This window comes from Mastigoproctus giganteus, chromosome 1 (assembly GCF_048544385.1).
Source record: "Mastigoproctus giganteus isolate SK-2022 chromosome 1, ASM4854438v1, whole genome shotgun sequence".
Lineage (NCBI taxonomy): Eukaryota > Metazoa > Arthropoda > Arachnida > Uropygi > Thelyphonidae > Mastigoproctus > Mastigoproctus giganteus.
In genome coordinates, this window is record NC_143575.1 from 16,866,766 (window position 1) to 16,884,010 (window position 17,245).

At 36.5% G+C, this 17,245-nt stretch overlaps 1 protein-coding gene across 5 annotated transcripts in view; it reads right to left on the reverse strand.

Annotated features, from left to right (window-relative positions):
• The window catches only part of LOC150090585 (GRAM domain-containing protein 2B-like), a 196,386-nt gene that overhangs the window by 91,079 nt on the left and 88,062 nt on the right, over positions 1-17,245 (reverse strand). For all 5 annotated transcript variants that reach the window (XM_090378926.1, XM_090378898.1, XM_090378908.1 and 2 more), the window contains exon 2: positions 1,132-1,286. In XM_090378926.1, the coding sequence (XP_090235052.1) occupies positions 1,132-1,258 (127 nt within the window). In that variant the 5' untranslated portion in view covers positions 1,259-1,286. The remainder of the gene's footprint in view (positions 1-1,131; positions 1,287-17,245) is intronic.

Consider the following 17,245-nt stretch of genomic DNA (forward strand, 5'->3'; position numbering starts at 1 on the left):
GGCTTATGTTTTTATTTTGTTTTATTTTGAATTATCAGATATATCTGGGCTTCATGTGGAGGATGTGCATTATTTTTCTGCCTCTAATGACAGCTTAATATTTATTTATTTTATGTTAAACTTTAAGCCATTATTTAAATATATATACACACACACACACACACACACACACTGGATTTTCTGAAAAAAAATTCAAAGTTTTATGTTTAAAACAACTCAACCTTATTCTTATTTTTACATAAATACAGTATATAATAAATAAAACTTTATCATCAGTTCCATACGTACATAGAACAAATAATTTGACCAGTTCCAGAGGGTCGTTTCGCGGACCCCCTGGAACTGGTATACGAACCCCTTTTTGGCAACTGCTAATCTAGATGATCTCACAAACGTGTCTCTTATTTAGATTTAATAGACAAACAAAGCAAACGCTCATTGGCAGTTGAACTTGAGATAAATATACCTGTTAGCAAAACCACAAGCTTGAAGAAACGTGAAGCGCAGTCTATGGTATGTTCTACTGTCCCGACAGTTCCAAATAGTGGGATCCAGTCTTTTCGAAAATTTTTATTGGTTGCTTTTATGAATTTTTTTCGCATTATATCGAGAAAAAAAAAATGTCTGATCATTCGAGCATAGAGCCAATAATCGTTTCGAATTGCGGAATCTTTCTAATTAACGAAGTATTTATTTATTTTAAGTTGGTGTTATCGATATCAAAATGTTTTGAAAATTCCACTAACACCAGTATTTCGAAATACCGTGGTTTTAATTAGCATAGTTTTATTGCGTTTGTCACACTTAGTTTTAGTAAATTGAGGGTTCTGGATTAAGGGCTTTGTGCCTTCTGGTATGTTTCAATGAAACTAAAATTTTGTCACCAACGCGTGCTTTTCGTCTCCTTTTTTAAAGATACTTCAAACGCTCACATGTAATGTTTGTTAGAAATTATTTTATTTATTCTTTTGTTTTGTTCCATTAGTCTACTTTGAAATATATTCGTTTTGATCTTTCATCATCTTATGATACCTTTTTATAACAAAGTCTGTCTTCTTTAGGATCCAAAAAATTCCTGATCATTATAGTGGAGTAAAATGTAGTAATGTTAAAATAGGAATTCACACTTACAATTCACTAATTCTTCCTCTTTATCTACTTCCGGAAATTTCCGGTGAAAACGAATGTTGTGCTTCTTGATCAAACGAGAATGGGATGGCGACACTGCTGATGAAGATGCCGATGTCACAGTGGGCATGCTCACACATCGTTTGTCTCGAATGAGGCTAAAATAAGTACAAATAAAGCTATTTATTAGGCTATTAATCACATTTTGTACAAAAAATAATTTCAAAAAAAAAAAAAAAAAAAGAATTTATTTACAGTTTATTTTATTTCCATATTTACACAGCAACAAATAATAATAATAAAAAAAAAATAAATAAAAATAAAAAAAAACAAACTTTTTCTTGCCTCAGAAGCGAAAGTTGCAGATTCTAAAGGATACTAACAATTGGTCCACTAATTCCAAAAATATACCTTTATTACGTCTCCCTTTAAGAATATACTGAAATATTAGTAACGCTTAATGAATGATCAGTTTCAAGTGTCATACAATAATACATGTGATATCGTAAAAATGAGTCATTCATTTTAAAGTATTCCACCTACATTCTATTTCCTGAGAAATGTTTGTCACTCAGAGTTTCTTATAATCCGTTTTGCTTTCCCTCAGTAGGGAAAGCAAAATAGATTATATTAAACTATCGATAATGGACCATCATTGCAGTATCCAAGCGACCTTGGTACCGCTTTTCCATCGTAGAAATGTCTTGATGAAAGCATTTCTCTTTGCTCATTCTTATGAGCAAAGGAAAAAAAAAAAAAAAAGTTTTTTTTGAGGAGTCTAGTCCTATTGAAAATTCATTCTTTCATTTTGCGCTTCTGTTAAACTGGGAACTACTTTCTTAATCTGGAATCTTAACAAAATTCTTCAATAATCCAAGCTTTATAATGGAAAGGTGGAAGAAGAGGATTTTTTTTTTTTTGGTTCAATGAGTGGAACATATTTCATATTACTTCTTCCTGGTAAAAATTCCTTCCTATTTTCTCACTACTGCACAAAAATTAGTTTCTTTTGCACGACTGTCTTACAAACATATAAAACAAATTACTACAGCCATTCCAACGTTTCTCTCAAGCCAACAAAACAAGTATAAAATCGAGGAACTGATAGGAATGCATTTCCATTGTGCATTGAAACTGCTTTTAAACTTAATTTTGAGGCATCAATTAATATACGCCATTCATCAGGGTTGTGTTCGATGCCCAGTTCATTCAGAAGACCACTAATAGCTTTACAGAAACACATGCCGTCTTCCTTAACGAAATTGTTTTGAAAACACTTTGTTCCAGCTTCAAGTTAACCTCTGCTATTGTAACCCAGAAACAAAGAGTTCTGTTTGCTTTTTACATAAGTTTAAATGACGAACTAAGTCGTCAACAAGGAAAAGTGATGTAGCATACAGTTTTTAGTATTGTTATTCTATAAAGAAATTACATTTGAAATCTTAGAATATCCTGTCATAACTTGATCTGGCTCCTTCAGCTTTTTGGACACAAAGAATTTGAAAGAGCATAGATTTTTTGACAACAATCAAATGATGGAACCAAGTGGCGGGTTTCGTGTTCGTTTTGGGAAGGGTGTACAGTATAGAAAAACAAAGAAGAATAAATCTGAAGGGTAGGGAAGTAACATCATATGAAAGTCGTTTGTTTATAGATAATGAAGAAATATAACATGCTTTTGGAACAATGTTGGGGGATAATTATCTCACTTAACTCCCTCTGTATGCGCCCTTATTGGCGACTGCCATCTCATTGCCATGTGTGAGTGTGTGTTGCCTGATCAGTAGCATAACTGACTAAACTGTTGCGTAAAAGGCGTACATCGGTATTATCTAATTGGATAAACTAGAAAAATGAGAAATAATAATAATAATAATAATAATAATAATAAAAAAAAAAAACACTTCATTCCTAGTAAATTATTTAGGCGTAAATGTATTGGTTCAAGGTAGAAGGCTACAGTCAGGAGCGGTTTCAGGTAGGGATCAAAAGGGTTATAGCCTCTCCCCTCTACTTACGATCAAAACTGGTTCTGTTTACTGCTATATGACGATTAAAGTTTAATGATTCCCTGGAATCACCACTTTAGTCCCCCACATGCTTTATAATTTCCTGGGACCGCTCCTAGATACAGTGACATCAAGATAACTCACACCTGACAACTTTAGAGAAAGTTACTAACTCACTCTGTAAACTATTACTTTTATCTTAAAAATAGTTTATCGAAACATTTAATATTCTAGAGTCACTTATTATAATTATTAATCTGTAATTTTCTTTCATACACTTCGGGTTCATGAAAGAATGTAACGAATTCCAAAGCGAGTTCGAAACGTTGCCTGGAATGAATCCCTGGGTTATTTGCGTATTATTGTAACTTTTTTACCTTTAAATAAACGACTTATATTTACGCCCAAATAGTATACATTTTAAGCGAAGAGTTAATTTCTAGTTTTTCGAATTAACCTAACGAATTTTGTTCTTCAGTTCACTTAAGTCTACTAGTAATGGTGGCTGTTAAGCCTGATCCTTAAGGCCTCAAAAGGAAAATAATTTACCGCCGAGAGGCTCGAGGATCGTGCTGGCGACGGAATCCGACCAGGATTCCGTTGTATCCTAGAAGTATGCAAGGACGCATACTTCTACCTCAACTGTAGATCTCCACCTCCTAAAATTTCTCCAATGACTCCTTAAATATATTCAAACTGCTTACTTTCACAACATCAGATTGAAGTTTCTTCCAACAATCAATTACTCTCTATCTCTCTGGCTTGAAGCAAAATTTTCGCACGTCTATTCTGCAATTATATTTTTCAATTTAAATTTATTTATATTCCCTTATGTATAAATTTCGCCTGGAACATAAGTTTATCTACCCAAGTGTATTATGTATGTGAATTGTGTGTGTTCTCTTGTCGATTTGCCCTTTTCCTGGACGAAAAAATCTTGCTGTCTACGCCTGAGACTGACTAACTCAGTCACAGAATGAAAAAAGCCCATAAAAGTTCCTCGCATCATTGACGGAATTTGAACTCATCCCCTTTCTGCCCTAAACTGCTAGCTTCGGGGGACGGGTTACACAGACTAATAGATTAACCATAGCCACAGGCAGAGGTGAAAGTGATTCTTGCACCGCTTCTGTTGCAACACGCAGCAGCCTGGAAAGCAAGGTGTAGGGGATATAAAGGCCTACTACAAATCATCATGGAAAAAGTAAATACATGGACTGTGTTAGGGTAACTAAGAGTAAGAACAGGTGCATGTACATCAAAGGTAGGGGCACAGTAAATAAATTTCATGATGTGAAGCGCTGGTCAAGTCATCAAATGTCGACAATTGTGGGGATATCAGAGACAATATATACAGAAAGGACAGACAGGTAGGCGGAGGTTATGCTCTTAGTTAAGAAACGAAACCTAAAGCAGTGCATCCAGTTGACATGAGTGGCAAGTGCAATTTTGAGGCAGTTTGGTGTGACACAAGTACTGGAAAAGCAAATTGAGACGAGGAGTTTGTTATAGGCCTAATGACCCTGATGAGTACGACAAACAACTGTACAGAGAAATAGAATGAGCCACTAAATCAGAATGATTTATAATGGGCGATTTTCGCTTTCCAGATATTGACTGGAACTTGTGGATTGGTAACTCGCACCCTAGCATGACTCGTGAATTTATTGGATGACTTTTCTACAGCAGCATGTTAGAGAGGCAACAAGAGAGAGTAATACTCTTGCTCTGATTATCAGTAGTGATTATTCGTGCATTAAGAATCTGCAGATAAAAGAACCACTAAGTGCAGTGATTGCAGTGTACTGACGTGGAACTTAAAGATGTAACTACTCTCAAGGGTAAAGGGAAGGGTTTTTGCTTTCGTAAAGGTGACTGCAGTGGTCTCAGACAGTTCTTAAATGCTATACAGTGGGACTAACTGATGATTTTATCATCAGCATATTCTAAACGGGAAGCAGTAAATAATCTTATAGGCTACTAGGCTTTTCATACAGATTAGGAAATACTGTTCAAGGCTTAGATCTAAATGACAGAAGAGAAATGCATGGGATGTATATAAATTATCAGGGGTGATACAAAAGCGTATGGTCGAAATAAGCGAGTCTGCAATCCAGTCACAAAAGAGGTTAGGCAACCCAAGGCTGATTATGAGAAATCTTTGGCGAAGGTCGCAAAGAAAAACGGCAAGCACTTCTTTACATATGTAAAGACTAGAAGGAAGGGGATGAATCACATTGGTCCACTTGATATCGATGATTCTTTTTGATCATCCTGCCCAGTTGCTGACAAACTGAATAACTCGTATTTTGCATTTGCATTCACATATGAGGAATTCTTTAGGGAAGTGGATGCCAGAAGTTTATCGAACTCTTAGCAGGGTGCTAAATGATTTAAATAGAAGAAAGGCACCTGGAGTGGATGGGATCTGTTCAATTATATTAAGGGAGGCAGTGAAGGAAGTAAGCAAACCAATAGGCATAATTATGAGAATATAATTCAGGGGTGGTCCTTGTGGACTGGATGTTTAAGGAATGTATCCCCAATTCACTAAGGGGAATCAAAGGATGATGAGTAAGTACAGACTTGTTAGCTTAATTTCTGTTCAAGGAAAATTAATGGAGTCACTGGTTCAAGAAGTAATGTAGGACCGGCTAGACAGAAGTGCAGTTATACTTCAGTCACGGTATGGGTTTGTTAAGGGGAAATCATATCTAACAAATTTGATTGGATACTACACTGGAGTGCAAATGTCAGGTTTTCACCTGTAGCTTCTCATAGGAGTGGCCTGGATATAGGAAAAGCGTACCAAAGGAACCTCGTGAGGTAAAGAAATGATGAAGGAAGCAACATTGACACAACAACAGAAACAAAACGGTACAGAGGGACTTTATTCAAAAATGGCAACATAGCACTGGCTGCCATGATACAGATGCTAAAGATGGAACAAAGGGAGGAGGTGGTCCTCGATAGGAGATATGACCACCCATAATGTCGATGCAGGCTTTGCACCGCTTGGCCATGCTTAGAGCAACGTTGTTGATAAGTTCTTGCGGTAACATCGTCTATTCCTCTGTCAGCGCCATCTTCAGCTGGTGAACATTTTCTGGTGGGGTGGACGTGCCGCTAGGTGTCTCCTCAGAGCGTCCCATATGTGTTCGATGGGATTTAGATCGCGGGAACGGGCAGGCCAATCCATACGAACAATGTCCTCACTTTACAAAAACATATCAACAGCTGCAGTGCGATGGGGTGTGGCGTTATCATCCATAAATACGAACTCGGGTTAATCTATTGCCAATTGCACCTCGGAACAGACGCACATGGGGAAGGATTACCTCAGTACAGTAACGTGCACTGGTTACTGTACCGCCTTCCAATATCTGGAGTTGTGTACGTCCATCCAAGATTACGCCTTCCCAGACGAGAACACCTCGACCGACATATCGATCCATCCCTTTCAGTGATGTTTGCGGAGTGATACGTGTGCCAACCTCTCGCCAGATTAGCTGACGTCCAGAATCGCTGCTGAGACTGAATCTACTCTCGTCAGTAATGAGTACCTTAAGTAAAGATTGTGGTTGTAACCTTTAGAAATAGTGTTGGTCCTTAAGTTTTGCACACCAGTGTATGATGCCGTACAAAGGAAATGGATGCAAGAAATAATTTTGATGTCATATAATTGAATATCAGCAAAGCGTTCGATATTGTTGCACATAAAAGCCTGCTGTACAAATTGGAGTAGTGTAATATTAAGGGCAAGTTACAGCTATGGATGAAGGGATGGTTGAGTTGGAGAAGACAGAGTGGTTATCGATGGACACTGCTCTTTGTAGAATAATGTTATTAGTCGAGTCACCCAGGTACGTATGCTGACTGCATTGTTTTCTGTATTTATTGATGATACAAAAAGTTGGCCGGGTGGCTACCGACAGTAATCAGGGTAAGCTACTGCAACAAGATCTAGTAAACTTGGTTGATGGGATTATTATTATTAACAGCTATAAAACAGCAATCAAACGTACCTGAGGGTGCAGCTACAAAGCATTATTACATAGCTTCAAAGCAGAAACTTGGAGTATACATTTCCAAAGTAAAGAGAGAAGTAAATGTACATAAGAAGACTAGTGAATTGAAATGTACAGATAAAATAAAAGTAGGACTCATCCGTCCTATTTAAGTGAACAGGTAGGAGTAAGGCAGAGCACTGGTATTTCTTCACACACATTACACAATCAGAGCCTTAGAACTTGCAAGGAGAGTCCATTTTAAGTCAGGTAACGGATGAGGTCAGCAATTTCAGTTGCCTCTTGAAGTGTCCGGGGGTGTCAAATATCTCCACATTTGCTTTGTTCATTGATCTTGCAGTCCTGTTGTAGAAGTTGTTGTATCCATAATTTGTTCTCGCATAGGATGGCTTCAGCAGTTGATGGCTTCTTAACGCTCTTGTCGGTGCGTTGAAATTTATTTGTGAGACGAGATGAGGGTAATTCAGGGTACCATTTAACAGCTGGTTAAGAAGGAGTAAGTCGGCTGTATATCTTCTTTTTTCCAGCGTTTCGAGTCCAAAGAATACACACCACTCTTGGTAGGATTTCTCATTGTATTCAAGGCCACTTTTAAGCAAGCGTACTGGATTGAAAATATTCAAAAAAAAGAGCAATTTCAAATTTTTGGTAAGCAACATGTGGGGACCAGAGCTATGAGGCAAATTCTAGGGCTGGCCTAACATATTTTGTAAAGAAAAAAAAAGATGAAAAGTGCCAACTGATTGAAGTCTCTGTTAATTCTTTTCAAGAAACCTAGTTTTTTGCTAGCTGCCTTCACAATGTTAGAGACATGGACATCAAAGGAAAATGATTCTTTAATAAAGATACCTAAATTTTTGACTGTACTAACTTTGATTGTCTTGTTGTTGATACAATAAGAAAAATTAAGTTTGTTTTTCTTGTGTGCATGGGATGAGAAATGGCAGTTGAAGTTTAACATTGACAAATGCAAGGGACTGCATATGGGCAGCAGTAATCCCAGAGTAACTTACCAACTATGTGGTATTATACTGTGGATGTGGAGCTGCTAAAACGGGTACAGAGAAAGGTAACGAGACTGGCGAGCAGAACAAAGGGGCGCACTTACCAAGAATGATGCAAATTGCATCATACTTGATAAGTCTGTAGACTAGGCACCTGCGAGGTGATCCGATTGAGATGTTTAAGGCTTGGAATGGATTAAGCAAAATTAAAGCTGATTGTATTCTTCCTCCTGCTCAGACTACACACATGAAGGGGCATAAATTCAGATTGAGGAAGGATGGTCCTTTAAAGATAGAACAGTATAGCTTGAATAAATTTAAGGAAGAACTAGAAAAAAAAAAAAACTGTTGGAGGGGATGAATAGGTGAAATAGGAAGTTTTTTTTTTTTTTTTTTATTGATGCTGTATAATCTTACTTTCCTGCATCATTTGACGCTACTGATACTAATCGGTTGTTCCCACTGCATAGATTTTAAAAACTGTACAAGACTATTGCATTCAGCTTTACAAAAGCAGAATCACTTCCGTTTGCCCTTAAGAGTAATTATATTTTGTGAGAATAATTATATTAGATTCTACGTGTTCTTACCGAAGAGCATATATTCACCTTTTTTTTTTATCTTTTCTATTCAAATCCAAATCTGGTATGTGTGAGTGGCAGCATATTTACGATATCCTTACAATGTATGCATTAGATTATTATTATTAAAATCAATTTATCATTAATTGTTTCACCCAAGACATTCTAGAGGGTAACTTAACCAATACTATAAGTTTATTTACTATACCCCTAGCATTAACGTACAGTGTACATATGTGCATTTGTTTGTGCTTGTAGTAACTCTAACACAATCCATATTTGCTTGTCCCACGAAGACCCACAGCACATGTTATAAACCCCACACCATATTTTTCAGGCTGACGCATGTCGCAATAGAAGCAGCACAAGAATTAATGTCACCTCCGCTTGCAGCTGCTGTTAGTCTCTGTATCCCCCCCTCCCCAAATTTAGTAGTTTTATGATCCACCTAACACTATTCCACCTATCTTTCCTGCGCAACATATTTCCTGCTTTTCTGACAATACAGTTACTGACAACAGCTACTTCCTGTGGGATTAGGGCACTACGCCTTTAGAAATGCTGCTGTGTTGTCTGATGCACGACACTCCAGCGTTGAGCTGGGACCAGTTAAAAGCTAAAACCCCTAGTTTTAATTCCTTCGAGGGTATTAACTCTGTTCAGGTTTTCATATTCGCCCATCAGAATGCTGAACCTATCTATGCGTATATCCTCACACTCTTGCCAACGAAAACACATAAAGGCTGTGCATGTTCCACTTTTTTTTTCTCTTTCTCTCTTTGGCTGTGCATGTTCCACTTTTTTTAGCAGACAGTCTAGATCCGTATAACTGTCCTGTCCTCGACAGTTCTCTCCCGAGCCAGAGCATTCCCACCACTTTGAAGTCTTCGGTTTGCTGCTCTAGTTAGAGGCATGATTTTAACTTAAATTTAAATAAAAAATATTTTAATACTTTTTATTAAAAATTTAATAAAAAATAACGAAAATCAAGTGATACTTAAGTACAATGATAACGCTACACTATTTCCAGGTTATGCAGTAGTAGAAAGTATGCTACGTTAACATTGATCTCTAGAATAGAGGAAACAATTTTCCACACCCACTGACTTCATTGCACTAAATTTGATATTTATTGGCGATGTTTCTGTTTTCAAATCAGCAACTCATGTGATGATGCCTTTTACTCAATACATCAATTCAATATAGTCACTAATGCTGTCCCCCCCGACAAAATAGCAGTAAAAGGTCAAATCAAAATAGTGTTATCATACCTGAAACTTGCGATATCGCAAGAAATTTGTTCATATTTTGAGGTAAAGCAATTAAACTAATGCAATTGAAAGATCCCCGTTAAAATCAAAATCTAAATGGAGTCATTTGTGAAATCTTCAAATATGGTACATGCCAGGAACAACAATGAGACGAGATAAGAAACATTTACTCTGTTACCATTATCGACTACAATAGGTTAAGAGTTATTAGATAACGTCATGGCCAATACAGCCAAGGCAATAGGGAAAATGTTAAGGAAGCGCGATAAAAAGATCTTTAGTGACAAAGGCACCATTTATCGGAGTAACAGGTAACGCAATATTTACGAGATGTGATTATGAAGTAATGAGACTGAATTTCGTGCGTGGCTTGTTGGAACAGAAGCGATCGTAGCTGCGACAGTGACAGAACTAGTACGTTCGTGGCAAACCAGTTAGTCTTGTGCTAGCAGTTATGGTATATAGAAGTGCGTGCCGTTTCATGCAGGATGAATGACAGCGTTATTTATAGCAGCGAATTAATATGAAATTTTTTTAACTTAATTTGCAGATGAAATGTCAATAGAAATTTATGGGGATGAAGCAATATCAAGAGTAAGAGTTTTTCTTGTTGGCAAAAGGTTTCAAAAGAAAGAAGGGAAGATGTTCAATACCATGCACAAAGCATTTATCCAATAACTAAGGACCGACGAAATGTTAAAATTATTTCTTTCGTATAGACAGCCTGTTAAGCTGTAAGAATGATGGCCAAGGAGCAAATTTCAATAAATAATTAGAATTTTTCTGAAAGAAAACTTAAACAAGCTCTAAGTTTCTGAGAATGTTACGCCACGCATTTTTAATCACGAACAGAAACAACGAAGTTTAAAAATATTTCTTGGTTAAATGCCTAAGAGTATGAAGGAGTTGGTTTATGTATGATTACTGCACCTACGTCATTTCTGCTACCAAGGTAATATATGAATGCATCGTTTAATTATATCTCATATTGTGAATACCTCCACAACGAGTGGCCGATCATTCATTACTACCATGATGTACGTGCAGTAACCATGAATAAGGCAACTCCTTCAACAACGAAGTTGCCCTGATTTCTTAAGGGAAGCTAGACAAAGTATTTTTGAGGAAAATTGGTTGTGACGAAACCACTTTCCTGTTATGACCCGGAAATAAGGGCGAATTGGAAAATTTTACGAAGTGGAATGTTCTTTAATAAAGTCTTTTTATGATCAGTTATGTACGAGATATGATATTATCGATGCCAGTGAGGAACTGAACGGCATTCTGGTGCATCCTCTTCCTAGAAATAAAGAATTGCGAAATCCAACTTTCCCAAGGAACTATGCATTTCAAAATCACTGGGGAAGACACGATTTTTTTCGTTTATCTTAGTTTTTTTTTTTCTTGTTTAGTTGTTGGCGCATCAGCTTCTATGACCATAATGCACCTCCCAAAGTTTTTGCATTTTACTGTGATCCAAGCCAGAGGCGGGATTCGAACCCGCGACCTTCGGGTTGCCAGGCAGGCACTTTACCCACCTGGCTAGCAGTTTATCTTAGTGGCATATTTCGTGTAGAATTCTTCCCACATTTTCAACAAAGCTTTTGTAGAAATTATGATAGCATTTGAGAGATTCTTTTAGATCAAAAGGGGTGAAGTGTAGTCCAGTGATTGGATTCATTGTGACAATTCTCCGACTGTGTTCATTCTATGAAATAGAATGGAATAAAAAAAAAAAAAAAAAAAAAAAAAAAATGTGACCCTTGATATTCAGAAGAATTTAACTATACAGTACTATGAAACTATAGGCTGGTTGAAACCAAAAAATTTCGAACGGTAGTAAAGGATATCACCAGAGCCGTGTCGACAGTAAGGCGAACGAGGTTCTTGCCTCAGGTTAAAAGCTGAAAGGGGTGCCAAAACAAAGATTAAATGCATTTTAAATAAATCATTTTTTAAAATATTTTAGGGGAGGGCGTAATTTTTCATTCTGGCCTCAGGTACTCAAATGGCTTGGCACGGCCCTAGATATCACTATATCGCACCTTATTTATAGAGGGATGACCAGAAACTTGTCAAACCCCTCTATAAATAAGATTCAGCATTTGTGGATATAATCTCTACCCTAAATACAGTTATTGTTAGAGAAAAAAAAATACAGTATTATATCTGGAATGCACGCATGCTGTTTCATTAGTTTTTCTTTTCATTAATCTTCATATCATTTTGTACCATCTTTGCCTCACGTAGTATTTTAGAAAATCGGAATAGCTAGTATATAAACTTCAAAGTTCAAGTACCCCAGCGATTACTATTATGTGTCACGGCCGATTAATGCCCTTTGATCTTGTGAGCAGATCAGAAAAAAAATCATGCCATAAATGCAATTAAATGGCAAGCATAAAAATACCCGTCATCAACTGATTTCGTTTACTTTATCTCGAATGCTTATTAATGTGCATACTCGGTATATTGCTATATTCAGACCTACGAGTACTAGCGTTAATTTCAGGTAATAAGAATCATCAAAAATGAGCTTTTGAGTAGAAAAGTTCAATCTGAAAAGTTTAACCTGAAACAAGTTATGGGCAGCCTTCATTGTTTCGCCGTATCTAAGTGTCCTTTTTTTCAGTTTTGCATTTCAGGATACTGAAACACAAATTTCCCAAAGTAGGAAGCTGCAGTTATCTTGTTCCCGCTTGAGTGTCCCGTTATCGGTAGACTGAAATAAGGAACTAAAATACTTTAATCTTATTTTTCCAAATGATAAAAACACCTGTACTCTTTCCAAGGAGACGAGAAGGATGATTCATATGTTGAAATCCGTATAGCAATTTCAGTTACTGTTCGGAGATAGTTTCAACAGAGCACCTCAGTTGAGGCGGAATATTAATTTTTTTTAAAAGCTATTTCCTTTCATGATTACAGTGAGATGTGCAATCTTTAATCAGCTGTACTGATTCAGTAGAAACACGAGTGTATGCGCATTATTTTAGAGGATGAATCACATCACATGGTTTTATTTATTTTAAATAAATAAAATCATTTATTTGAAATAATTTTAAAATATTATTTCAGTTTCTATTACAAGCGTTTTAGCGTATATTGAACGACGCTATCAGTAACAAATTTAGTTAAAGCTGGTTATTACGTACTTTTTTATTGCCATCCCATAACAGTTCAGTGGTTACTCCATCCACTCTACCATTAGTATGGAAAGAGGATTGAGGCTCGATTTCCAAACACTGTAGGAATTCTCTGTAGAACTCTTTTTTACACTTGTGGATGTAAAGTGGTCGTAGGATTTTTATATATATATAGAAATTACTGCCTTAGCTGTTGTAATAATATAAGAATTTTTTAGAATTGATGGGTTCAGGACGGTGAATAGTTACGGTTTCAGTACGATAAGAATCCTGTGTACCTGTTTCAATGTAAAGTTCCAGTGTACCTGTCTCAATGTAAAGAACCGTGAGGTAATGTGGGCAAAGACCTAGGAGGGCCTTCACGAAATTTTATAATGGAAAAAAAAAAAGTATGGCTAAACATTGAACGGTTATGAAAATATGGCGAATACGTAGAACATATAGGATCAGCAATAGCAGAGAGGGGTAGTAAAATAAAATGCACTTTTAGAGAATAGTAGGATAAGAAAACAATTTTTAAATAATAATGGCTTTTTTATATTTCGCAGTGAGTTAAGTAAAAATTAATGTAATAATATAAGGTTAAAATTACAACTAATAGAATAGAAAAAGAACCAAAAAAGGTACATATTATCTTATCAAGAACCTACAACATGACATGGTTTATGGAAGCACAAATTATTTCGATTACCTAGACAGTGCAAGTTCGCCAAAAAATGTTTACTAAATTATTTTATTTTAAATTTAGTAACGTTTTCTATTTTAAATTTTGTACATTTAAACTGATTGGCAGTGACAAATGGCAGAATTATTGACATTCAGTTTAGATATACAGAAGTTAAAATAAAAAAAGTTACCAAATTTAAAATAAAATAACTTAGTAAATTTTTTTTTTCCCAACTTTCACTAAACTGCCTAGGTAATCAAAATACTTTGTGCTTTCATAAACTATGGTCATATTTTGGCTTCTTAATAAGATAGTATGTACTTTGGTTTATGATTATTTATTTAGTATTAGCTATTAGTTGTAATTCATTTAACCTCAGCCCTCGTGAATAACACAGTTGATAGAATCGCCGCCCTCCCCATATCGGGTGGAAAAGACCTGCGTTTGAGTCCCGTCGATGACGTGAGGAATTTTCATGTGTATTTTTTTCACAACGTGACTGAGTTATTAGGTAGGCGAGGGTAGCATGTCTTTTTCTAATCCCATCGAAAAATGGAGGAATGTTTTCAACTCTTTAAACTGGGACTATAATTAGTCCATATCAAGCGGAGGATTCCCCCCTCCCCTTCCGTGAGTTATTCCGGGCTTTTCTGTCAGTAGAACATACCATACGTTCTACTGACTGAACATACCATAATACACCGACGCGATATTATCTGAGATGCTGGTGTGTCCTAAATCCCACAACAATTTAGTATCTTAAAATTATTTTTCGTTATTCACTATTAAGCTAAAAAACATTGTTTATAAAAGTCACCTATGAAAAGAGACAGAACTACCTCTTTATTAAAAACGAACGTCACGCTTTGGTACAATATTTCGGTTACAAGGAAAAACAGAATTAGAGGGGCCATACATTACTGTATATCAATATACGCAAGTGGATGTTTTTTAATGGTCCGTTTCTTATAAAACAAATGATATTTCTATAATTCCAATCGGAAGATTAAAAGAAGTTCTTAATAAGTTAAATCCATAAAGGGAATCCAGTTATGCAGTCTGTGCGAATTACTGATAATATTTTTATTCGTTTGAAGTTCAATTCGCTCTTCAGACTGTCTGAAATGACATTCTTTTGAAGTATCCGTTTACTTCCATAGTAATCGCAAAAGAAAAATCAGTATTTTTCAACAAAAGTTACTCCAGTATTAATATACGAATCAGGCATTCGTATTGTGAAGGAAATCACCAGAAGCATGCCCCTCTGTTTCACTACAAATAAAAGAACTGCTACTTTATGAATGCATGCCATCACTAAGATCGATCACTATCCTTTCATCAATGGGTAATAGCAAGAACCTGTCAGCCGAGAACTTCACAATCCATTGATGATACATTTCCGCAATATGGAGAAAATGTTAAAAATATGTGGATATTCAAATTCAGAATAATTCAGAGCTAATAAATTTCGGCCTACTGTAGTTCTGTGGCCATCAGTTGGCTAGAAGAGTTTGCGTTTTAAGTATTTAAAACAGTCGATGTTCCAAGGACAGTTAATCGGCCGTGCAATTTGTGGCAGGATAAGATAGCCCAAGTGACCACCATAGTACGTACTATAGTGGTCACTTGGGCTACCATTGGGTCACAGCCAACCCTTGCCAGTTGAAATGGAAGTGGGCTTCACTGGCAAATTAAGTGTGATGAATAAAATGTTGATTTCCTTTCAAAAATTGCCAAAATGATCACAAGGGTAAAGTAGTTATCTTCATCAAGCATGGATTTGTTAAGTGGAGATCTTGTATGGCCAATCTGATTAGATACTAAGATGCAATAACAAAGAAACAGAATGCAAAAATAATTGATATCATGTCCTTCGATTTCAGTAAAGTTTTCATACTGTTCCACATGAAAGACTGCTGTACAAATTATAGTGGGGCACTAGGGGCAAGTTACTGTTGTGGATAAAGCGATGGACGAGTGGCAGAAGACAAACTGTGGTTATAAATGGGAATTGCTCTTCTTGGACTAATGTTATTAGTGGAGTCCCTCAGCGTTCCATTCTGGACTCAGTTTTCAGTATTTATTAATGAAGACATAACAAGTATAGTTTTCAGTATTTATTAATGAAGACATAACAAGTATAATGTTTGCAGATGATACAAAGGTTGGCAGGGTGGTTAACGACAGGAATCAGGGTATGCTACTGCAAAAACACCCAGATAAATTAGGCAGATGTGCTGATAAGTGGCAGCTGAAGTTTAACGTTAATAAATGCAAGGTACTGAACACGGTTAGCAGTAATCTCAGAATAACATATGTTGTTGTTGTTATTTGGTTTTTAGGAGCATTAGCAACTAAGGCCATATTGCTCCGGGGATATACGGTGGTAATTCCCTGACTTTTCCGCATCCTCCGTATTTGGTGGTCACGGGCTCGAACCCCAGTCTAATCAAGAAGCGTGTGATACGCACTGCCGCTTCTGCCCACGGAGACGCCAACAGAATAACATACGAACTGGGTGATACAACACACAAGGGAATAGAAAACGAAAACTACATAGGGGTAATTGTACCCCTATTGTACTCCTCGTCCATGCTGCCAAAATCCCTATTTTGGCAGCATTGACAAGGAGGAGTTTATCGCATTGTATAAAGCAGTGGTTATGTCGCATCTTGAGTACTGCATACAGATCATCACGTGTACGTAATTCTGCTTTACCGACAGCAGACTCGTGATACATGATCATGCCCAGCTGACTTGTGCTATTGTAATCATTGATATATACTGAAGTACACCAGTCACAGACTAGCTGATGAAGAGGCACTTCGCTTCGAAAGCTACTATATATTTTAACACTATTATTATATATATTTTAACTCTTATCTTATTGTATTTTAACGCTTTTATTTTATTTCTATATAAGTATATATTATATTTTTATTTTAATAAATTTATTTTAACCAGTTAGTCGGTCGTCACAAGAAACTTTGATGATATAATGCAACCTGACGCACAAGGCCTGTTTTCTAAAGTTCCCATGGAAGTATCTGTAGAAAAGGCATGCAGCAGAAACAGTACGACTATGAGACAGCGAATGGATAGACTCTGTTAGAGAGGGGTCATTAATTAACCTAACTGCCCTCTTCTGAATGGAATCTAGAAGCTTGAGATAAGTTTTGGGAGCACCACTCCAGATGTTGAAACAATATTCCATGGCAGGGCGGATTTGCGCAGAGTGAACAGCTGTTTGGAAGAAAAGTAACGCCGAGAGCGAAAGAGAAAACCAAGTTTTTTAGATGCAGAGGAAGCAATATTTGTAATGTGCTTGTGCACAAGAGAGATTAGAAGTCAGGGTAATCCCCAAAAGAGATATATCATTTTGCCTAGAAATCGGAGTGTCACTAAAGATAA